Source organism: Myotis lucifugus, unplaced genomic scaffold (assembly GCF_000147115.1).
Source record: "Myotis lucifugus unplaced genomic scaffold, Myoluc2.0 scaffold_200, whole genome shotgun sequence".
NCBI classification, from domain to species: domain Eukaryota; kingdom Metazoa; phylum Chordata; class Mammalia; order Chiroptera; family Vespertilionidae; genus Myotis; species Myotis lucifugus.
Window position 1 is genome coordinate 507152 of NW_005871248.1, and position 24900 is coordinate 532051.

General features: G+C 38.9%; 1 protein-coding gene and 1 pseudogene across 1 annotated transcript in view; both read left to right on the plus strand.

The window, feature by feature from the left end:
- Positions 1-24900, plus strand: part of GREB1L (growth regulation by estrogen in breast cancer 1 like) — a 127647-nt gene that overhangs the window by 62909 nt on the left and 39838 nt on the right. Inside the window, exons 10-16 of the mRNA XM_006097390.3 lie at positions 196-315; positions 1352-1489; positions 3357-3542; positions 8103-8429; positions 9469-9597; positions 10145-10279; positions 12569-12766. Of these exons, the coding sequence (XP_006097452.1) occupies positions 196-315; positions 1352-1489; positions 3357-3542; positions 8103-8429; positions 9469-9597; positions 10145-10279; positions 12569-12766 (1233 nt within the window). The remainder of the gene's footprint in view (positions 1-195; positions 316-1351; positions 1490-3356; positions 3543-8102; positions 8430-9468; positions 9598-10144; positions 10280-12568; positions 12767-24900) is intronic.
- LOC102419735 lies at positions 21467-21936 on the plus strand (annotated as a pseudogene).

Below are 24900 nucleotides of genomic sequence, written 5' to 3' on the forward strand. Positions count from 1 at the left end.
AAAACTGTACGTTGTAAATAGCATACAGATGTTAGTGGTATTGTTAGTGTGACTTTTCCTAATTTTATCTTTACCTCTAGAAGAGTGACTTATTCTTTCTGAGTATAATCAGATTAAAGGTTCTATGTTTCTCTAGCTTCTTTCCTTTCTTCCACTGCTAAGGGTAGGGCTCATCTTTCTTTTTTTTGCCTTCAGCTACCATGTTCACTTCTGGGCCACCCAAGAAACGACACCGGGGATGGTACCCTGGGTCACCTGTCCCCCAACCTGGTTCAGTTGTACCTGTTCCTACAGTTCGCCCTCTTTCAAGAACTGGTAAGATTTCAACAGATGATGGGTTTTAAGTTTTATTGAATTAGCAGAGTATCTCCTACTCTTGTTCTTTCCCTGCACCCTTGAAGATAAATTTCCTTAACCAGCCATTGTGTCCAATATTATGTAAGGATATTGATAGTACCTAATATGTGTCCCCATCACATCTGCCTTCACTAGAAGCACATGTGTTTTCAAAAACAGATCTTAATTCACCATCTGGTTTTGTTTTAGCCATTGTATTGATAAGCCATTCTTTTCTACATAGGGCATGATGCTACCAACCCACCATCCTAAAGCACAAGTGAACTTGCTTTGCCAGCAGTGGTGTTAGATGTGTCCTTCAATGGTCTGGTTCCTTATGTGACCCATACTTATTTCTGGTCTGGATGGTTCAGTCTGTGACTAGGATCCTGGAAAACCAACTGGTTCTTCTTTAACCTAAGCTGTGGCCATATACAGTGCCTATAGTTAGATGTTCAAATGCTCGTCTACCTTGCCATACTAAACATAGACACATGTAAATATAACAATTCTAAGACATAGATGTAGTTCTTTTAAAATTTAAGTTTGTTGAAATAAATAATTTTCAAGAATACAAAGAGATACAGCTATATACACAAGGAATCATGCCAATATGTTACTGCAGTTACCTATAGGAAGTACTGATTAATGATGAGTTGATCTTCACACTTTTCTATACTTTTAAAAATTTTTTATAATGAGAATATATTCCTTGATATTCTGCTGGGCAAAGATAAAATACAAAACAGAATCCAAAAGACTACCTAGAAGGAAAAACTACCAAAAATGCTAAATAGTAGTTATCTCCAGATAATGTGATAATTATTAAATTTTTTCCTTTTGTTTTTCTCACTTCTAATTTTATACAATAAGCATGAATTACTTTAATGAAAAAAACAATAAACTTTTAGACTTCTAAAACTTCCATATTAAAAGTATTAATACCACATTTACTTTAATTGTATTGCCTTTAGCTTTCATGTCTAATCCTTCTTGTCAAACTATTTCTTTCCAGAGTCCCTTCTATCTGCCCCAGTTCCACAGACCCCATTAACTGGAATTTTACAGCCTCGACCCATTCCTGCAGGGGAAACTGTAATTGTTCCTGAAAACCTGCTCAGTAACTCGGGCGTTAGACCAGTAATTCTGATAGGTAAGGCAAAGGAATTTCAAATTGTCTGTGTCAGCTGGAATTTAGAAGTGCTTCTCCATTGCGTTGTTTGTGCATTTATCCGTGTGTTCATGAATATATTTATTTGTCCAGTTATTGATTCTTTCAGCTTTTGTTGGTCAGCTCCATGCTATACTAAACGTGTGACTAGAAGTTGGGAATAAGGCAGTCTTTTGGCCCACAAGGAACACTGTGTAGTGAGGGAGTCTGTCATGTAAATGACAATTACAACACTCTATGATACTTGAGCTGGTAGAGGTTCACAACCAAGAACTGCAAGAGCTCAGAGGAGAGGGAGCTTAACTCTGTCTGGAGAAGGGTCTGAGAAGACTTCTCGGACGTAATGTTTCAGCTAGGTCCTGAAGGGTGGGCAAGAATGAACAAGACTGTGAAGGGGACTTTTCAGTTAAAGGGAGACAAACCACAGAGAAAAGAAACAAGCTGAACCAGCTAATAGGTCCCACTCAGGACAACCAAGAGCTCCCAGAGTTGTAGATTTGGATCATGGGAAAGCATCTGTGAATCAGTATCTTTAAGGAGTCTGAGTCTTTCCAAGCTGTCTATAAGTGGAGGCGTAGACACTTAGGGGTCCCTAGATTCTAAGACCAACTTAGTGCCTTTCACATCCACTCAAGAGTCTTCTCATTTGCGGGCTAGCCTAGACCAGAAGGAGACTGCCTACTTTACCTTTGGGACTTAACAGATAGGGTATTTAATCCCCATCACGCATTTAGGGTATGTCTACGTGAAGTGCTATCCGTTCCTTGCCAGCTGGCTTGAGCCTATTGGCGTGAATGGTTTTATTTCAAGTCCTGTGCTTTATCACACTTCCCTATCCACTGATCTCAGACCCGTAGCCACTGGGGGAAATCCCAGTTATTTAAATTCCATATATCAGTAAGTTTTTACTGAGCTTTTGAGTTGCATGCATAGTGTTATTAAGCCTTGGGGACCCTTTGGTGTCTGCCTTTTAGAAAAAGTCACAGAGCCGAACCGGTTTGGCTCAGTGGATAGAGCGTCGGCCTGCGGACTCAAGGGTCCCAGGTTCGATTCCGGTCAAGGGCATATACCTTGGTTGTGGGCACATTCCCAGTGGGGGGAGTGCAGGAGGCAGCTGATCGATCTCTCTCATCGATGTTTCTAACTCTCTATCCCTCTCCCTTCTTCTCTGTAAAAAATCAATAAAATATATTTAAAAAAAAAAAAAAGAAAAAGTCACAGAGGGACTGTCCTTCCAACTACACCACCAAAACAACATATATATTTTAACATGTTTTTGTCCTATCTACTTCTAAGATAATTTGAGACTGTTTATTGACATTAGAAAGAGAACATAAAAGTAGCTAGGATAGCAAAAGGAGAGGAACCTCCAATGACCAGCGAATGGTGGAATATTGTTGTTGATCAGTGAATTAAAATTTTTTCAAGGAAAGCCTCCATAAGTGACACAGGTTATCATAGTTTGTTTCTTTTCTGACTTATCTGAAAAGAAACTTGATCAGGAATTTTGTGGGGAAATATTTTATCCTTGCTATTTTACAAAAGATACAGAGATATTTTGCAAATTCTCATCAATCCTTTATGGCAGATTTTAACATCTCCTTTCTGTGGGAAACAGGGATATTATAATTTTTTTAGTATTTTGCTTCCTATTCATCTGGTTTAATGTAAGGGTAGGATTAGGAGCATCTGCGTGAATTCCCTAGGATTGATATACTTGAGTGATTTGTGCGGTAGTCATTTCAGAGAGTACGGGACTTTGTTAAGCATTTTTGATCCTAGTTGAGCCAGTGTATCTGATTGGATCTCAGAATGATTGAACTTTATTGACCTGCTTCTGTTGGGGCAGGCTATGGCACTTTACCCTATTTCTATGGAAATGTTGGTGACATTGTTGTGAGTCCTCTGCTGGTGAATTGCTACAAGATTCCACAGTTGGAAAACAAAGATATGGAACAATTAGGGTTGACTGGCAGCCAACTCCTGAGTGTGGAAAACATGATTCTTCTGACAATACAGTACCTTGTGCGGCTCGGTAAGTTATTTTCAATAATCACTTGATGTTGACAATTTTTATTCTTTTTTGTGACATTCTCCACTTTCTCGCATTCTGCCTATCTCTTACTTTCCCTCTTTCACTTCTAACAATCTTTTTCTTCAGTTCTCTGTGACTTTCCCTTTCCTCTCCTCCATTCCTTTTCTATTCATTTTACCCCCTTTCCACCACTTGCCTATTTCCTTTTTCTTTCTTCCCCATTTCTCTCAGATGCAGCATCCCCTGGTCTTCGCTTTGCTTGAGTCCTAGGAGAGGTAAATTGCTCCACCTAGTGTTCAGTCTCATGATGGATCTGAAGTCTCCAAAGTATTTAATGACAGAACCTCAAAGGGCTGAGGCATGAACCACCCCTCCTTGGCCAAATGACCTTTCTGAAAGTGCAGCTAACATCTGGAATGCAAATGTAGCCATTGAAAATTATTTTTCAGTTTTCCATTTAGTCTTTTTATCTTGTTTATCCATTATTCCTACACCCATTTTTTTTTCTTTAGCTATACCTCTTTGATGTAGTCCCATAATGCTTTTTTCCTTCTTTGAGGTAGTAACTAGACCTCCTTAGAAGGCTCTCTAGGCTTTCGGGTAAGGGGGATACATAGGTCATGAACCCTTCACTTCCTCTATTTGATAATTCCTCTGAGCCCCACAGTGGGTGTATGCAGGTGCTTTGACAATACTATAGTGATTCAGCATCATTTACATTGCAATGTCCTTTATTTTGCAAACTGCAGTAGGCCATCTAACATGCAGCCTAATTATATACTCACACTAGGACTTCAAGCCACTGATTTACTTAGGAAGATGTTCGAGGTGTAAAATTACATCTAAAAACTTTTATCTGCACTTTTGTGAATTATTTCATATTTTAAAATATTTTTGTGTTGAATAATAAACCCTGGGCTCAACGGTGTTAAAAGAAAAAGAAAGCTTCAGCAGGCCAGATTTGGTCTTTGGGGTATCAGCTAGCATTCCTGACTGCAACTCTTGGTGCCCTGAGATCTTAAAGACCTGCTTTGACCTGGGATCTGCTTTGACACGGGCTTTTGAAACTTGCAAGGCTTCAGATATCTCATGAGCTACTTTCATGATAAACCTAGGACTTGTAAATCATGCTTATTAGTGGGTAATAAAATTATAAAAACCACCTATGTCTGCAGCCCATTTGATGTCATAATTTTAATTTGTATGTACAGACTTTTGACTGTATTCCAAGATTAAAATGAGCTTTAGATATACCCAGAATCAGTAAAACAAGGACAAATAGAGTAATGCTATTTTAACAAACCAAGGCAATCAGGATAGCATTTTTTTTCGGTCTTAATAATAGTTAAAAAATTGAAGTTAACCAAATGAACTAAATGGTCAAAACAAAAATGTCTACCCTTAAATAACTAAAAGCTCCTACCTTTAAAAAATAGGAAAATTTTCATTCAATTACATAAAACTGTTCTTCACCCTGCAGGATCAGTTCTCTCTAGCTTTTACTTACAGCCAATTAACTATATCTTTTAATGTGCAAGATGAATAACAATTTCTTTTTTTTTTTTAATCTAAATTGTGTATGTTGGGACATTGCTTCTTCTCAACAACTAACTCATCTGGAGTCACTGAAAAATATTTTTGCCTTCTGAAGTTTTGAAAAAGGGAGCAATAATATTTTCACATATGCTGTAGATTATAGATAGACATTTTGAAAAGTAAATCCAAATTTCTAAAAGCAAATCTAAAAATTTGATGGTTCAGTTACTTGGAGGTAATAAGAAGAAAAGCAAGATTCTTCAGAAGGAGCAGGCCTTTCCGCTACAGTCACTTTTTAAAAAAATCTCTGTTATTTCACAATCTGAAAATCATTTGAAGTAGATAGTGAAATCAGCAAATCCAGAGATTCTGGGATGGCTGAGTCTGTTGGAACCTTGTCTTTTCCTATTAAAGTAGTTCTATCTGAAAAGCCATCAGAACTGACGCCTGAGCTAAGCTGAGTTACTGGAGATCAGCACTTGAAGGAACAAATTCTATTATTAAATTTGTGAAAAGTAGAGGAAAGGCTCCTGCAATTTAGCTATAAAGGCTGAGGATGAAATAATAGCAGGTGATTGGAAGCAAGGCATTTTAATTTAAGAAGTCTCTTACCTCATGAAACTTTGATACATTTTTCCATTTCTCAATTCCTAATAGTAATCCAGTCAGAACTCTATAAAAGTGAGTTTTAAGGCCATGGAGAATGCTATGAACATGTTCAATGATTTTATTTTCCCAGAATGCCTTAATATTTGGATTTAATTATGCTGCCTAACTGAACATGTTAATCACAATTTGGAGTGAGTCTTATGGACACACCTATTAACCAGGCCTCTGAGCCTTCTATGAGAGACAGTAAGGAAATTGGAGACAGTTTAAGCCGTCATTTCTCTGGTATACTGTAATCAACTTTACATTGCACTCTTTTTTCATTATATTCATAGGTATTATGTAAAAACACTTTCATGTATTGCCTCTATACCTAATTTTGAGGATACTGTCCACAGGAAAATGTTTAATTCTTTTCACTCTCAATTTATATTTAGACAGATTCTCACTTTCCCCAGCTAGAGTATGCTGTCATCATCTGGTTATTCCCCAGGTTTCACTCCTTTCACAGTCAATGCAAACCTCTCCGCTTTGAGCTCACTGCCAAGTGTGTACCTAGTGACCACTAACCATGATGCTAATTTGATAAAGTAAATAAAGATTAGGTGATAAGAAGGCATCCACGTCCCCCTAGAAACTGATTGTGGAGGACAAAGGAAACATAAGCACAGTGTCAGCGTTGCAGTTTTGTGGCCCTCTTTCCGTGTATAGAAGAGAAAAATCTGTCTGTCAGGATTTCATCCTTCTACCTTCCTCTGGCCTCCAGCCAATCCTGGAAAAACTTTTTTCTCCAATTAAAATTGTTTATTTTTAAAATGTGTAATATTTTATTTAATTTTTCTACCCTAAACGTATTACTAAACCTTCATTTTCTTACTTTCCCAGAGAAGATGGAAAGGTACAGGTAGGCCACTTCAACCCTTGACTCACTCACATTGCCTCCTTCCCCTACAGAAATCCAGTCCCTTATCCCTGTATTTTTTCACAAGGACTGTTAGCCCTGAGTTCTGAGACCATTGCCTGATCTCACAGACTCTAAGGTAGTGATAGTGAACCTTTTGAGCTCGGCGTGTCAGCATTCTGAAAAACCCTAACTTAACTCTGGTGCCGTGTCACATATAGAAATTTTTTGATATTTGCAACCATAGTAAAACAAAGATTTATATTTTTGATATTTATTTTATATATTTAAATGCCATTTAACAAAGAAAAATCAACCAAAAAAATGAGTTCGCGTGTCACCTCTGACACGCGTGTCATAGGTTCGCCATCACTGCTCTAAGGAGTCTGTATCTGTTTACCAGAGCCTGAGTTTCAAACCTCTACACAGAAAAAAGAAGAAAGAAAAAAAAAAGACTGAATAGCAGAAGTGAGCGTAGTCTCATTGGTTTTCATTTAAACTAAATGTAGGAATCCATTTGTGTCATTTGGATGCCAAACATTGACTTGTTTATTTTGTCCGAAAGTCTGGTTGAGTTTCTAAAGAGAATAAGAGAAACAGAATCCCCCTAATTCCTGAGGCCACAGGTCACCCTTAGAAGCTTAGCCACAACCATGGTGGTGGAAAAGGCTACATGCAGTGGTTAGCAACCCAGAACACTGAGGAGTAACTAGGTGATGAGAGCATTCTCTATCTGAGGAAAGGGTGAGGCCGCCTAAATGTAAATTGGGAGTGAAAAGAATTAAACTTTATTTTCCTGTGGACAGTATTCTCAAAATTAGGTATAGAGGCAATACATGAAAGTGTTTTTTACGTAATACCTATGAATACAATGAGAAAGGAGTGAAACCTAAGGTTGATTATAGTATATCAATAGGTTAGCTTCTTACTTCATTAGTCATTAACCATTTACATAATGCCAACTTTCATAGGTTAGGCAATATACCACTTTCAATGACTATCTCCTAAGGCGTACAATAGAATTAATACTATGTCTGAGTACAACCTCTTTTAAAGATATCAAGATTAGAATAAAGGAGAACAAAACCCTGCATTAAAAAAGAATATTGAGGTCGCCTATCCAATGTGGTTGAGCATCCATCCATGAACCAGGAAGTCATGGGTCGATTCCTTGTCAGGGCACCTGCCTGGGTTGAGGGCTCCGATCCCCAGTAGGGGGCGTGCAGGAGGCAGCCTGTTGATTCTCTCTCATCATTAATGTTTCTATCTCTCTCTCCCTCACCCTTTCTCTCTCTGAAATCAATAAAACGTATAAAAAATATTGAGGCAGGCAGAGAAGAGTGATGGTAATTTCACAATGGAAAATGGTTGGCAGGGGCTCTATTCTTATGGCCACTACAGGAAAAAGCTTATTGGAGTAGGTATGGTGGGCTTAAAAGGATTGCACGTTCATGTCTGTCTGTCCTTTCTAGCTGTGATTTTTTTTAAAAAAATGCTAATTCTCTTCAATTTAGGTCCTGATCAGATACCGCTCAGGGAAGAATTTGAGCAAATTATGCTGAAAGCTATGCAGGAATTTACTCTGAGAGAGCGAGCCCTGCAGATGGGTGCTCAGTGTACACCTGTGTCGCCAGGCCAACTCCCCTGGCTGGCTAGATTAATTGCCAGCGTATCTCAAGACTTGGTTCATGTGATTGTGACCCAGAACTCTTTGGCAGAGGGCATTTCAGAGACATTGAGGACTCTCAGTGAAATGAGACACTATCAAAGGCTACCAGATTATGTGGTGGCAATTTGTGCATCGAAAATCAGAGGAAATGAATTTTGTGTGGTAGTATTAGGTGAGTAATTTTTTTGTTGTGATTTTTTTGTTTTAACCCACTCATTCAATCATCTGTCCATTTGAAAAATAGCTATTGGATGTTTCAGGCATTCATGCAATTAATCTCTGATTAAGTGCTCCCACTGGGGTTCTTCCTCCTAATTTTAACTTCTCCTTTACTCAGATCAGATTTTTGTAGGCCTTAGTTTGGCTGGTGTCCCTGTCAGCTGGTTGTGGGGGCATTATTTCAAAGCATACCCGCGTAACAGATACCCTTGTCTCATGTAACTTCTCTTCTTAAAAAGTTTTGGAAATGTTATCACTCTAGCATGTGATAATGCCATGCCACAGGTGGCCTAAGTCAGTGAATCAGATTTGCCAGGAACTTAGCTCATGTATTCACCTCCTCACTGAAGAGGATATTTAATATTGTAATGTTGACTCTCGGTAAATGGTTCAGAAAGTTGGTACATTACAAAATGTGTTTTTGTTTCTCATGCTGCTTTTCTATCAGGTACCATCCTGAGTGGCCATTTGGACTAAATTTTGCTTTTCTTCTCTAGTGAGTGGCTCTCAGCTCTTCCTACCAAAGAGACCAAGCCCCCTCACTTTGACAAAACCTGCCTTCCCATCTCTCCATGATATATGTCTCTTTCAGAAAGTGTGATACATTGAGATTTTTTGTTTTTATTTTTAAAATCAACTTAACAACATAAGTTTATATTTTAAGACAGATGTTCATCAGAACCATGTAAACACAATTTTTAAAGGTTTTTCCTCCCTAGTCTTTAAACACAGGTCTGGTATGTTTTCACAGTTAGAAACATAAGAAATGTCATTTTTTCTCTTTATCACCTAACATCATATTATAAACATTTTATGTTTAGAATTGTCATTTTAAATGCTGTGTAATTTTCCATCTTTTGATGTGCCGAAATTTCTTTAACCAAGTCCCTATCATCATATGCTTTAGTTGTTGCCAATTTTCGCTATTATAAATCATGTCCCAGGGAACATTTGTTCACTGGCACATCACCTTCTCTCTCTCTGTTCTGCAGGTCAGCATCAGTCCAGAGCTCTGGCAGAGAGCATGCTCACCACAAGTGAGTTTCTAAAAGAAATAAGTTATGAGCTCATCACAGGAAAGGTCAGTTTCCTGGCATCGCATTTCAAAACCACATCATTAGGTGAGTGGTCGTAGGATTCAGCAACATCACCAACCCTGGCTGTGTGATTTTCTGAATTTAAATCTTAGCCTGTCAAGGAGATAAGTGTAGGACTTAAGCTTGCCGGCTGAGCTCCCTTCATCCGCCCTCCATTTGGAATGGTTTTTCCTCAGTATTCTGTGCCTGTGGGGGGCTCGGGGGTACCAGAATGGGAGGCCTCAGCTCAGCCACCGCTTTGCTGTCTGACCTTGAGCGACAATTTCTCTCTCCAGATTTCGGGTTTTTAATGTCAAGTGGAGATAGCATGATCCCATCCTGCCTGCTTTTAGTATTATGGAGGTCCAGAGAGATAGAGCATGTGAAAGCGTACAAACTATAAGCATGATATAAAGGAGGGTGGCTCTGGCTAAGGAGACGCTCCTGCAGGGTTGGCCAAGTGTAACCTCGGATGTAAAAAGCTGGCTGCCCGACAACCTCGATGAGAACCCAGCTTAACTGCCTTTCTTGGAGCCTGGTGAAAACACATCATTCCTTGCAATCTTCTTATCTCCGCTTTATTTTGTAATAGGCGATGACCTCGACAAGCTGCTAGAAAAAATGCAACAAAGAAGAGGAGACAGTGTTGTTACTCCTTTCAATGGTGACCTTCATGAATATGTGTCACCTCAGGAGGCTGCTGCTATGATTCCCACGCAAAACCTGGGTAATGTCACCTCGGACCAAAAGCAGGAATCAGCCCTCCGGCCAGACGTTATAGAGACTAAGTCCTGAGGGTTTTGAGGTCTCATCTTCACATCACAGACTGTACCAGGCTTTTCATCATTAACTACATGATAAATCTGGCTTGAGTTAAAAATGCCTTTCCGAGTGGTCTGGATCAAACACCTTGTTCTTAGTAAATATGTCCTAGAATTTAAATCAGAGCCAAACACTTTAAGCATTATCTCCTTTTTCCTGGAAAGATGCCTGGGTCCTTGGTGTACTTTCCTTAGCTCCACCAGCCGTGCCCAGAAAGCTGTCGGTGTACAGAGGCCTTCAAAGAACTGCTTGAAAGCGTCTAGACCGCAGTCTGTGCAGGGCTGGCTCTCCATCACCTTCGTTTACTCTCTGACATGTAAGACACATAATCAGGGATCACGAGGCCTTCCCGGCAGATGCAGCAGCGATAGCAAAACATCATCTGCCTTATCACAAACTCCCTGGACGCAAAGGGGAATGGTGGGACCGGGGGTGAGGAGTTCATTAGATTGGATTCCTTTCGGTTCAGATTCTTTCCCACAATTGCCCGTGTGGTAAGGATATCATAGGAAAGGATGGGGGGAAAATAACGGGAGAAAACATAGATATAAAACAGATCCACATAAGCTGCTGCTGACAGCCTTTTGACCTCCACTCGATAGGACTACATCGTGTAGATACTAGGATCGCCACAGCAGTGAAAGTAGCATGGCTTAGCATCAGTTCAGCCATAAGAACAATGCAAATACAGGCAATACAATTTTTTTTTTACTTCTAGACATTATTTGATAATCAGGTGATCATTGAGATGATCTAAAATGTATTTATACTGTTGAATTACTAACAAAGTTAGAATTTATAAATTCTCAGAGAACTTACAAATTCCCACATACATATCCTTGATTCTCTGTTTAAGAAACATTGCTTAAAGATATTGGTAGGTTTCTTCAAACTTCAAAATTTGCTAAGTTAAATTTTACAAAGTTATCCCATTACCTAGGGAAGTCCCCACCCATTTAATCTGTGAAATGAAGTGGGGGAAAATGACCTAGTGATCAGAAGACAGACTTACTTTGATTGGTAATCTCTGTGGGTCAGAAACTTTTGGAGCTACTATTAAAAGTGGCAGCTATGGGCTTTTTTAGTGGGTTCTCTCAGCCAGTAGGAGACCCGCCCACCTGTATAAACCTGCACTCACTGTCAGGATTCTGTGGTGGCTGAGGTATCAGGAAGGACTACCATCTTTGTGTTGGCCGTGTTGCAGTTTGATTTTAGAGAGTATTAATTAGCACCGGTTAATTGGGCCATTGTGTGTGCCAGTGAGACTCCCACATGTGTTTCTGATAAAAAGCAGCCTTTTCAAGAAATATTGGATGTTGCCTGCTCAGGCATTTAGCTGACTAAGCCTGTCTCATTGTGTCCATGCATGCATGCACATGTAAGAGAGATTGATTGCTTGGTTATAACTTGTAATAAAAAGCTACTTACATACTTAGAGTATCTGGGCAATGTTTTTCTAATGTGTCACCAATTGAGTGGCCAGCTGGCTGTGTCATGAGTCTCTTCAGATAGTACAGGTGTCAGCACTGGAGTTGACCACAATCACCTAGATCTGCCAGGTCACAAGCACTGGCAAAGTTAAGTGTGAAAAAGGTGAAGGTGGTGTCTTCGTGACCTATGTTAGGCAGTCACTGGGAAGAGTGTTTTAAATCATGTTGCAATGGGCTTGCTGGAGAGGAAATGTTTACTGCGGTGCCACCCAGAAAAGCTCAGAGGAACTCAGCATTATTGTGGTTAGGACACTGCCCCCTTCGCTGAACGAGGGCACCTGACCTGAGCTGGTATTCCTAAAGAAAACTGGAAACTCTTTCCTCCCCTTTCCAGAGATAAGTCCTGGCTCCAGCTGAGAGAATGTGGTCTGTACCCCCCTTCCTCCCCATTTCTGGGTGGGGGAAGAGTGCTGAGTTAGTGATTTATGAGACAATTGATTTTAAAATAATACATTTGTGAAATTACCACATCCACTCTTGAACATATCCTTTCAACCAAGTTTTCAGGGAAAATAGACAAATCTATTAAATGCAATAGAGAGTAAAAGTAGAAAGCGAGAGTTCTTGGTGATAGAGCATTATTTTACTGTGTGTGTGTGTGTGTGTGTGTGTGTGTGTGTGTGTGTTATATGTCCCCATTATGGATTCACAGTGGCCATCACAGAAGTGAATTAATCTTCTTCCTATAACTTTTTTTATTTTAGATATAGATAATGAAACCTTCCAAATTTATCAACCACAGCTTACAGTTGCCAGAAAGCTCTTATCCCAGGTGTGTGCTATAGCAGACAGCGGCAGCCAGAGCCTGGACCTCGGCCACTTCAGCAAAGTGGACTTCATCATCATTGTCCCGCGATCAGAGGTTCTGGTGCAGCAAACTCTTCAACGGATTCGACAATCAGGTAAGACTGAACTTTCAAAGAGGACCCTACCTAGATTCAGCCGTACATTTCCTCTACCTCTTTACTTAATCCAGATGTTTATAGGACAATTCCATCCTTTTTTACAGTAATTGTTACTTAAATTTATCTGTAAGTTTTCCCTCAAAGTATTCTGGCCTTTTCCCTCCTTGGTCAAGGGTAAATTGAAGTACATGTTTTCCTGATACTGTGAAGTCCATGGTGGCATCAATGGACTAGATGCTGGTCACTCATTTTTGAAGAGAAGTGTTCTCAAAGCAAGGATAGCCTTGCATGGGATGATGGGGTCTATGCCTCCTGAACTCCTTCTATGGCTTGGATAGGCCATATACCCCTCAGTGGATTCTTAGCAATTTAGCACACTACCAGCACATTTTCAACCCAGAGAGCAAAACACCATCCCCCATGTCAATAATGAGAAGCCTCAATGAAAAAATAGTTGGAATTTCTCCTAATGACTTTAAGGGAATAAGTACAGAGGAAAATTATTTTCCCAGATAATATGAAAAGGCAGAGAGCAAAAATCTAGAAGTCTGTGGTAATATCTCTTTTAACCATAAAATTTGCTTAAAATGATAAGAAGCAGTAAAGAATTTAGAAAATTCTTGCCTTTGTAAACTCAGTTTGAACAGGAAATTATAAATGTCAAGTTGCTTCTGAGTACCTTAGCTGGGGGCAACACACACACACACACACACACACCCGATTTTAGCTGGAGGGTACATCTTTGCCACAGTAAAAAATATATATTTTTTCCAATATATTGAAAACAGGTAGGAGGCAGAAGAATTTAGAGGAGCTTAAAGTGTAGGTTATATGTTTTGTGGCCTATCACACAGTTGCTCCTTAGACGTTAGTGTAGCTACAGATCACCTGGGCATCTTGTTAAAATGCAGATTCCCCCTCAGTGGGTCTGGGTGGACTCCAGATTCCGCTTTTTAACAAGCTCCCAGGAAATGCCAGTGCTGCTGGTCCGAGGACCACACTTTGAGAAGCACAGCTCTGTAGGAAATCTTTTGTTAGTTCCATGGGCCAAATGAGCTGACAGTTGATTTTTCCCTCTATAACTGACACATGTAAAGTCCATGCCTTCTGGAGGCCTCTAAAATTCTGAATGTCAAGTTACAAAATGACCTGTTGCCCTGTTACAAAACCTGTTGGATTAACTTATAGGTGATTAGCCAGAGAAGATCAAACACCTTCTCTTATAGTTCTCCCAGAAACCAGAGTGAGTTCTAGGCTCCCTCAGCTATTGGCCATTTCTGCATTTTCTTTCTGCCCCCCTCCATTGAGGGAAATGCATGGACTTCAGTCACACTACATAAGCATTGACCAGATGCTTTACTTCTTATGGATTTTCCACTTCCATAACATGGAGGGAGTGCCTTCTCTTGTAGGTATTTTACTTGCACCAATTGGCATCTGTGGCCTTCCTGAGTCTGTGATCTGATATCCCAAATCGTGCTTGAGCAAACTCATCGCACCTGTTTCAAGTGGTGAGCTCATCCCTGGTCAGCAGTTGTGCTCTCTGTGAGCCTTTTCCTGAAATGACCTCTTGATGACCTGTGCTTTCACCTCTCTGATAAATGCAAGACTCTAAATAAAACTGTGCAGTTTTGACAGATGAAGAAATTATATAGGTCCTTCCTTTTCCCTTTTCAATGCCTTCAGATTTTTCTAAAGTGAGTATTTTAAGATTATCTTTCTCAGAAAGGCACTGGAATTTGACTAGTTACCTAAGCTTGGAATTCAGAAAAATCAATGTTATGCACAGATTTGAAAAATTCAATGCAAAACATATTTTAAAAAATATTCAAGTTTGACGTTAGCATACATACTGAGATTTTTGCTGCCAAAACAATCACTTCTATATGTTTTTAAATGACTGTATTCATTTTTATTATAGAGAAACATAGTAGTAATAGTATTCTTTTTTTAAAGCTATCTTTTCACAAATTTTTATTTATTTTTAATTGATTTCAGAGAGGAAGGGAGAGGGACAGAGAGATAGAAACATCAATGATGAGGGAGAATCATTGATTGGCTGCCTCCTGCACGCCCCCTACTGGGGATCGAGCCCGCAACCCGGGCATGTGCCCCTAACCGGAATCGAACCCAGGACCCTTCAGTCTGCAGGCCAACGCTCTATCCACTGAGCCAAACTGGCTAGGGCAGTAATAGTATTCTTTATTTTGAAAAATAAAAGCAAGTAGGAACATTTACACATTTATAACCCCACCTTTCAAGAATAACCACTTGTTAAAATTTAGGTGTTCACAAATGACTCAGTTGCTGGTGTTCCAGGCTTTCTTCTCTGCATGTGTCTGTTTTTTAGCTGACATTATAGTTCACACATTTCCCCATGTCATTAAAAGCTTTTGTAAGCATCATTCTTTTTTTAAAATATATTTTTATTAATTTCAGAGAGGAAGAGAGAGATAGAAACATCAATGATGAGAGAGAATCATTGATCGGCTGCCTCCTATATGCCTCACACTGGGGATTGAGCCCACAACCCAGGCATGTGCCCTGACCGGGAATTGAACCGTGACCTCCTGGTTCATAGGTCGATGCCACACTGGCCGGGCTGTAAGTATCATTCTTAATGAATGTATAATATTCCACATCACATCATACATAATACACCAAAATTTATTTGCTTTGATATTTTAATACCTTCATATTCTTGGAATACACAACAATTGATAAGAGGAACAGGAAGGACCATAAGGATGTTAAGATGTAAAGAGAAATTATCTAGAGCAGAGTAAATAGTTAGCAAGAGATTATTCACTAAAACAACTCTTTAAAAAATCACAGATACAAACATAGAAAGGATTCTCAAGAAATCACCTGACTCAGTTTCCTCAAGTGTTGCCATGTGACTCAAGGAGAGCTTCATTTGCCTAAGTTCACAGAGGGTAGTGGCTAACGTGGTGCCTCTCTGGGGCCTGGCAGCAGTAAGTGCTCAACTAATGCTTGAATGGAGACGAGAGTGAGGAAGAGGAGGGACAGGCAGGGGGAGAAACAATGTTCAAGTGCTCTGCTCTCTGGTTCCATTTGCCTTTCCCTAAAGGAAGCATTTCAGCAGCCAGCCTGCCAGGAAAAGCACAAGGCAGGGAGAGGCAGCCAGGGCATGCAGAAAGGCCACGTCCTTGGCAGCCCTTGTGTGGCTGGAAGAAAAAGGTGAAAATAGAAACCATCACGTTGCTGCAGACCCAGCACTAAGGCAAAGCACTTGATACCTCAACTAAATTCTAATTCAGGAAGGGAGGCAGGGAGGAAAAGAAAATGTTATGGAAAGAATTTAAGGAATTAAAGAAGAAATGAAATGTGTTAAAAAAAATTTGTAAGTTTGCCCAAAATGGACTTATAACTGCTGGAGTGATCAGTGCAGAAGTAGCAGTTCCATTTTATAAAATTGGATGTTGTGACATAATTCTTCTAATCCAGGAGACCCTGGATTCTATAAATTAAGTATCCATGCATTAAAAATGCAAGGCACTTTCAATTCAAGGTGGGTGGGATGAAAACAGGGAGTATTAGTGACTGTTCACACTTTCCTCCATCCTGCTTTTAAAATGGTGTAGGTGGGAGCCCCAGCGAATGGGAGTCGAGGGCAGTATGCAGACACGGAAGCTTTATCAGTTCAGGGGAATGATGCCAATTTGACACCTCATCACATGCCTGACTATAAAAGAACCAGAGAGACATTTTCATCTGCTGATAGGTACATACATTATTCTATCCAAATGGATGTAAAGAAATTTCAAGGTGGTAGTAGAGGTTAGAAGGGGAAGTGAAAAAATAGATAAAGGCATTTTCACATTCTAAAGTATATTTTCCTGGTCTCATTAACCTTATACCTCCTTGTCAGTCACCTAAAGTTTAAGCAGAAGAAAGGCAATATTTATTGGGAAGGGACAGAGGCGAGAGGAAGGGAGAAAGTACTAGGAAATCACTCTGTACAGAGGTGGAATCGGGAAACAACTGAGATTCCTTTGTACAAATATTGCTGAACAGGTACCTAAGTTAGCATTCTTAAAGTCAGTTTCCAAATAAGTAGTTAGCCCAGTGCCCACGCTGGTGTATAGAAGATAGCATCTGGCTCACAGTCTTCTCTGCCTCCCAACCTGCCTTCATCCGGAGGTACTTTCTTTCTTTTTTTTTTTTTTTTAGTTCAGATAATAGATTTATTTTGCTTTTGTTGAGTGTAGACAAAATGCAAGCTTAAATGAGCTCTGCAGGTTATCCTCCTATATGTCTTTTAATTTCTCAATTGGAAAAAAAGAGTTTGTATCCTTGCATATTTTGCTAAGAAACCATGTAAATACTGTAATATTCATGGTCAACTCCAGGCAAAATATTTCAAGATGACAAAGTTTATCTTGGATGCTTTCTCAGCTCTCGTTTCTGTATGGGTGCCCTTAATTCTCTCTTTCCCTTCTTCTTTCCTACCCTGAACTTTCCTTCTTCCCACATTTCCAGAATCTGATTCTGCTCTTTAGCTACCCCCAACCACTCTGCAAAACACCCCTCATGCTTTTCCTCTCAAGTCTTCCCAAGATCCGGAGGTACTTTCTATCCAGGTGGACAACTAGTCAATATCCTAGTTTCTCAGTACCGTACATTCCTCATCCTCAAACACCTTTACCTGCACTCCTCCTCAGTTACCTGCTCTCTAGTCATATTCAGACCCTGCTGGATTCTGGAATCCTTAATTCTAATATCCCCAATGTCAGACCACAGACTCCTTTTCTACATACACCGTAGAGGGAAAAAAATCAACCTTTCCGATTGATGCCATCATAGATTCTTTTTTTGGTTCTTTGGTTGGCTCTCTCTCCCATTCTCTACAGTGGCTATTGCAGACTCTGTCGCTCAAAACTTCCAACTTAAACTTTCTCTTTTAGCAAATGATCAAGCCACCAACTTCTCTTCTCCCCCACCCCCAATAGAAGAAAACTTCAGATAACTGTGTATACATCCATCTTTGCCCCTTCCCTCTTGATCAGTGAAAGAGCCGTCTTCCTCTATTTCAGCCTGATTCTCCCACCTTGTAAATGCCACTTCTCCTCGTGGCACTCACACTATTATTTCTCGTCTCATTACCACCTCCAACTTCTTTCTCCCCTGGGGCTCATCCCATCCATTTAAACCTGCCTCACTCTCTGGAAGACAAAACAAGCCTCTGTTAATCCTACCTAACTCTCCCGCTCATCCTTCACTAGTTAACTGCCAACCTCATTGAGTCGCCTGTTGTTAGTTATCTCCATTTCCTCACCTCCCAGTCGCTCCTCAACACCCTAGAAATGGGCCGCCACTTCCCACCCCTACCCTTATAGGACTCTCACCAATGTTGCCAATGACCTTTTCATCCTTTTCTGGACTCCTTTTTTTAAAAAAAAAAAAATATATATATATATATATTTTATTGACTTTTTACAGCGAGGATTGGAGAGGGATAGAGAGTTAGAAACATCGATGAGAAAGGAACATCGATCAGCTGCCTCCTGCACACTCCCCACTGGGGATATGCCCGCAACCAAGGTACATGCCCTTGACTGGAATCGAACCCGGGACCCTTCGATCCGCAGGCCGACGCTCTATCCACTGAGCCAAACTGGTCAGGGCTGGACTCCTTTTTTAAAAATATATTTTTTTATTGATTTCAGAGAGGGAGAGAGAGAGAGAATGATGAAAGAGAATCATTGGTTGAAAGAGAATCCTCTATGCTCCCCACTGAGGATCGAACCCACAACCTGGGCATGTGCCCTGACCAGGAATTGAACCATAACTTCCTGGTTCATAGGTCTACGCTCAGCCACTAAGCCATGCTGGCCGGGCCTTTTCTGAACTCTTGACAGCACAGGTGACCTCCACTCTTTCCCTGCAGTATCTTCAGCTTCTAAGATACTCTTTCTCTTCAACTAGGAAGTAAAAGACTCAGGAAACATCTCTGTCTTGTTTATGACACAGCAGACACTTAATATTTATTGAACTAAATTTTATATAACGTTTTGTTTAATTTAATTTAAAATCTATTTTAAAAGGAAAACATAGAAGTACTATTTAAGATTTGGTAGTCCTCTGGCAGAAACAAATTAAGTCTAAACCATGTTCTAGAAATCTACTTTGCCCACCTTAGATATGTATGTATCAGGTGTATCAGCCAGTCACACAGGCTTCTGAAGTGGTATCTGTGTGTTCAGAATGCCGTTCTGTGCAAGTCTAGCTGCTTCCCTCCTTGACCCAAACAAACAGCACAGGTACACACCCACACAGACAGGTCTCAGCAAACCAGACTAAGAACCCTCCCCCTGGGGGGGGGGGGGGAAGAACCCTCCCCCACTGGAAAGACAGAAGGAGCCAGCTGAGCCACCAGAAGACAAAGGGACCGCCAGTGCAATGGGCACAAAAAGTGATTAGCAGGAATTTTAACCAGCTATTTCAATTTCCAGGTATTTATTTGCTAAAGAGGGACTGCCAGGGTGAAGGAATAGCCATTGTTATTATAATACTTAAAAAGTTAGCATGCTCTAAAATTTAATATTTTCTTGATTTTGATATCCTTTTAAACATTAGAATATTTTTGCATACCATACCTTTGGAGAAATTAGTTCAATCCACAGAGAAGATGAACAGCTAAAACTGAGAGCAGTTTTATTTTTTCTTTAGGATATCTTCTTGATGAGAAAAACAAGAAATTAAAATTAGAAATAAAATTCTTTATTTAAAAAAATGTCAAGGGATAGGAATGTACAAGTTAGAATGCATTGTTCTTTCCAAATAAATAGGCAGGGTCATGGAGCACTGAGGTGAGTACTGGAACACCTGAACATTTTGGATTTCTCTGAGACCCATTAGCTCCTTCTAGTGATGGGTTCTGGCCACTCATTCGGACTTTTGACCCTTATGAAAAGGCCTTTGATACTGGTGCTCACAGGGTATTGTGGACTTGGTGTGTGTGTTCTTGTTTTCATTCCCTTCAAGGCCCCTAGATGGTTGAAACCTTGCTGTTCCTTTTTTCAAGTTTTGAGAGAAAGGGCCTCAGAGGACATGATGTTGTTTTTCTCTAATCCCACAAAGGGCTAGGGCTCAAGTGTTCCTGAAGTCCATCTGGTTTCTATAGACCTCAGTAAAGAAAAAGGGGCATAAGTGGCTATACTCAAGCTGCTTGGAGTCCTTGGCTGTCCAAGAAAGTTTCTCTCCAGGGACCTTTCGAGTTGGTTATTTCTGAGGAAGATGCTCATGACTGGGGCACCACCTTATGTCAGCTCCACCGGTACAAAATAATCACCTTCAGGAACACAGTGATCCCCAACTGCTGTGGGCTCTAAAACTCAGTGAGTTGCAAAATGTCATAAAAGAAGAGTACTGTTCCTTCTAAGTTTCCATTCATGTCAAAAGTAAGATTTAGTATCTGTTGGTGCTACCAGGTGGAAACTGCTGATCTCCAGTTCTAAGTTGTAAAAATGTGACAGATTTGCTCATAATTTATTAGAACATAAACTTTTATTTAATCCTATAGAATCCTGATAAACAAATTATCAAGAAGACAGAAAGTGACCTTTCTCAGATAAGCCATTTCTCTCAGCATTTCTGACCATTTTCAGATTCCACACCTTTGTGCCTACTTTGAAAAACAAAACAAAACATAAAGACTAAACCAGAAACTAATGAAAAAGTTTATATGGGGTGGAAGAGTTAGGGATGGATGACTATAACTTTTCATATAGTTTGACTTTTGATCTTTATAAATGAGTTACATATTCAAAAATATTTCATTAAAATGATAGAGAAAAACTTAATATTCAATGCAAACAGAAATAAGTGAACCTAACTCCATATAAAATTGATAACCACACACTGAAAAGAATTAATTCAAGTATTTTTTGAATACAGTTTTCTTATTGTACAATCTCAATATGATATATCCTAAGGGCAAAAAGAATTGCTAATAAATCTTGGGACATTTCAAAAGGACATAACAGCCTGCTTGAAGGGGATTTTACTGGCCAAATTAGATAATTTTGAATATCAAAAGAAATGATGGCAATAGATTGTAACCTATTGGATTTTTTTAACCATGAGTCTATAGTAATAAAAAAAAAAGTGGCAGGAGATGTGAGGGGTGGAAGAGCAAGCCTTTCTTTACAAAATAGTACTACCTAATAAATGTAGGAAAATGATAGAATTAGAGAATTCCTATTTTGCAATACCAATGTAATTATTGATTCTGACAAGTAGTATTAATGGATACTAAAACCATTGGGGGGAAAGTCATTTGGGAACAAATATTCACACACAGTTTTAAAGTATCATCCACATATTAAAAATTACAAAAAGGAAACAGTATCTTTACAGTAGAGAGATCTGGCAGTAGACACTACCATAACTGATAATCAAACTTTGCCATCTCCAGTTATGGGTCAGGTTGACATTATGAGCAACGGGAAGTACACAAAGTCATTTATGAGGTATAATTGCCAAAAATGTTTAACCTCAGTCTAATCTCAAGGACACGCCCAGAAAAATTCAGATTCTGTAGCATTCTACAAAAAACAGCCTGCATTTTTTTTAAATATCAATGAAAAACCAAAAAGAAAAAAAAGTAGGGGGCTGTTTTAATTATGGAGAATAAAGAAATATGACAACCGCTCTTGCTTCTCGGCCACCGACATGCCATCCAGGCTGAGGAAGATTCAAAAACTTCAGGGCACAAGAGCAGGGGCCACAGCTGCATTGGCAAGCACAGGAAGCACCCGGGAGGCTAAGGTAATCCTGGTGGCTTGCATCATCACAGGATCAACTTCGACAAATACCACCCAGGTGTCTTTGGGAAAGTTGGTAGGTACGAGGCATTACCACTTAAAGAGGAACCAGAGCTTCTGCCCAACTGACAAACTGTGGACCCTGGTCAGTGAGCAGACACGGGTAAATGCTGCCAAGAGCAAGACTGGTGCTGCTCCTATCATTGATGTGGTGCGATCGGGCTACTACAAAGTTCTGGGGAAGGGAAAGCTCCCAAAGCAGCCTGTCATTGTGAAGGCCAAGTTCTTCAGCAGAAGAGCTGAGGAGAAGATTAGGGGTGTTGGTGGGGCCTGTGTCCCGGTAGCTTGAAGCTACATGGAGGGAAGTTCATTAAAATGTCCACAAGTAAAGAAAAAAAAAAAGGAAAGAAACATGACAACCAAGTGCAGTGCTTAATTATTGATTAGATCCTAGACCAATAAAAATAAAAATAAAACACAACTGTGGGACAATTAGTGAAATTCAAACATAAACTGTGTATTAGAGAATATTATATTGATGTTATACTACTGACGAACATTTGGGTTGTTTATAGTTTTTCACTATTTCAGCCAGTGCTAGTACACATATACAAGAGTGTCTCTGGAAGTAGAATTGTTGGAGCAGAGATTATGTACATTTTCAATTTTACTAAATAATTCTAAATTTTTTCTAAGGTGGTTATATTAACACTTCCGTCGGCAATGTATGTGTTTTAGTTGCAAATATTTGATATGATCATGCTTCTTTTAAAATGTTTATTTTAGATCTACAGAAAAGTCACAAAAATGATACAAGAGATACAAAAATGTAATTAAGAAACCATTTCCATTTATAATAGCATGAACAAGAATAAAATACTTAAGGATATATCTGACAAAAGAACTGTTAACTACACTTTGAAAACCAGAAAACATTGTTGAAAAAAAACTAAAGAAGATCTAAATAAATGGAAAGATACCCTATGTTCATGAATTGAAGACTAATTAATATTTTATGATAGCAGTAGTCCCCAAATTGGTCTATAGATTCTATGCATTTTCTATCAAAAGCCCAACTGGCTACTTTGCAGAAATTGACAAGCTGGTCCTAAAATTCATATGGAAATTGATGGGACCCTGAATACCCAAAACAGTATTGAAAAAGAAGAGCAAAGTTGTAAGACTTTCATTTCCCCATTTCAAAACTTAATACAAAATTATGGTAATCATAATAGTGTGGTACCAGCATAAGAATAGACATATAGATCAATGGGATAAAACTGAGAAAGTCCAGAAATAAACCCTCCTACTTATGATCAACTGAATTTCAACCATGGTGCCAAGACCATTCAATTGGGAAAGAATAACCTTTTCAAAAAATAGTGCTGGGACAACTGGATAGCCATATGCAAAGGAATGAAGTTGACTCCATACCTCACAAACAAAAAGTAACTAAAAATAGGTCAAAGACCCAATGTAAGAGCTAAAACTATAAAATTCTTCGAAGAAAATTTGGTATAAATCTTTGTGATTTTAGATTAAGCAATGGTTTCTTATGTATAACTCCAAAGCACAAACAATAAAAAACTGGACACCATTGAAATTAAAAATATTTGAAAGGATACTATCGAGAAAGTGAAAAGAGAATATACAAAATGGGAGAAATTATTTCTGAATCATATCTCTGATAAGGGACTTATATGTACAATATCTAAAGTCCCATTATAATTCAATAATAAAAAGTCATACAGCCTAATTAAGATAATGGGTAAAGAATCTGAAGTTATTTATCCAAAAATGACATACAGATAGCCAATAAACACATGAAAAGATGCTCAGTATTATTAGCCAATGGGAGAAATGGAAATCAAAATCACAATGAAATACTACTTCACACCTGTCAGAATTATCCATCTTCTCCGCCATAAGCTTCATTAGATTAAGATCTTTGACCTGCTGTCCTCTATATTCCTAGGCCTAGCACAATACCTGATACAGACTAAATGCTAAGTCACTATTGAATGCTGGATAAGTTTTAAAAGCAATTCACTTTTTAAAAAATCAGAATGCCTGCAAAATTAAATGTTTGCTTGCTTTTGGAAATACAATATTTGACTACACTTGGGTGGAAACTGAAAACAATCTCTGAGGAAAGTCTTCTAATGAAAAATGTTTGAAAGCAAGATTACCTCTGTTCACCTTTTCTTATGGAACAAATTTTTCATGTGGTAACACATTTGTCCTTATTCTAAAAAATACCAGTTAGAACTATTTATATTATAGCATCTAGATGTTAATTGCACATGGTCGTTAATTAAGCTGGCTTTATATTAAAAGAAAAGTTAGCTAAATAAGACTAAGTCAACAATTAATTCAAGTCTCTTTGTTTTATTTTTTTAATTATATTCTTAATTTTTTTTTCACACAGTTGAGGCTAGAAGGTGAGACTGATACTAGATTCTAAATAGATATCCTTCAGCCCCTGAAGTGAGGGCTGGTCCTCAAGGACCACATCTGACCCCCAGATGTGGCATATCTACCCCCAAATCAACCTTCTGATTCCTTCTCCTGCTTGTAGGGCCATGGGCTTGAGTCGCCAGGCTCTCATCTCAGGGCTTCACTTGCCTTCCATGCAGCTAAGTGTCTGGGGGTGGAGGGTTGTGTGCCCTTATTTTGTTTGTGTTTTTCCCCTCGCTTTATTGAGCTATAATTGACAAATAACATTGTGTAAATTTAAGGTGTACATTGTGATGATTTGATACATGTTTTTTTAATATATATTTATCACACTAAGATTAGTTAACACATCCTTCTTCTCATATAGTTACCACTTTGTCTCTTCATTTTAAAGGAGGATTTGGTGTTTTAATTAATTATACCCAGAACAGTTTCGTGTGCCTAAAACTATTTTAGATGTTTACATGTAGAAGTAATTTTATTGTAGACAGAAATAGTGATACAGTACTGAAGTTTCATTAAGTTCTAACATTTTGAGAATATATTAATAGTGGGTAATTTAGTTTATTTTATTAATTTGGTACATAATTTTGCATTTATTGTGGGATTCCCATACTCTAGATACTGTGCAGAATGTCACTGTATAAAAATGAGTAAAATACTAAATTAAAAAGCTCATAATCTACTTGTGGTATCTTTAGACCTCACATGTTATTTTCTTTTTTTTTTCTTACATATGTTTTGTTGCTAAATTTGGGGTAAGGAAGACTTATTATATTAATTTGGCCACGAGCTGTAATCCAAAGTTTTACTTTTTTGAGTGACCTGTAGTAGCTGTTAGCAGCAGCACCTCATATTTAAATAGAATTTAATTAGACAGAGGGC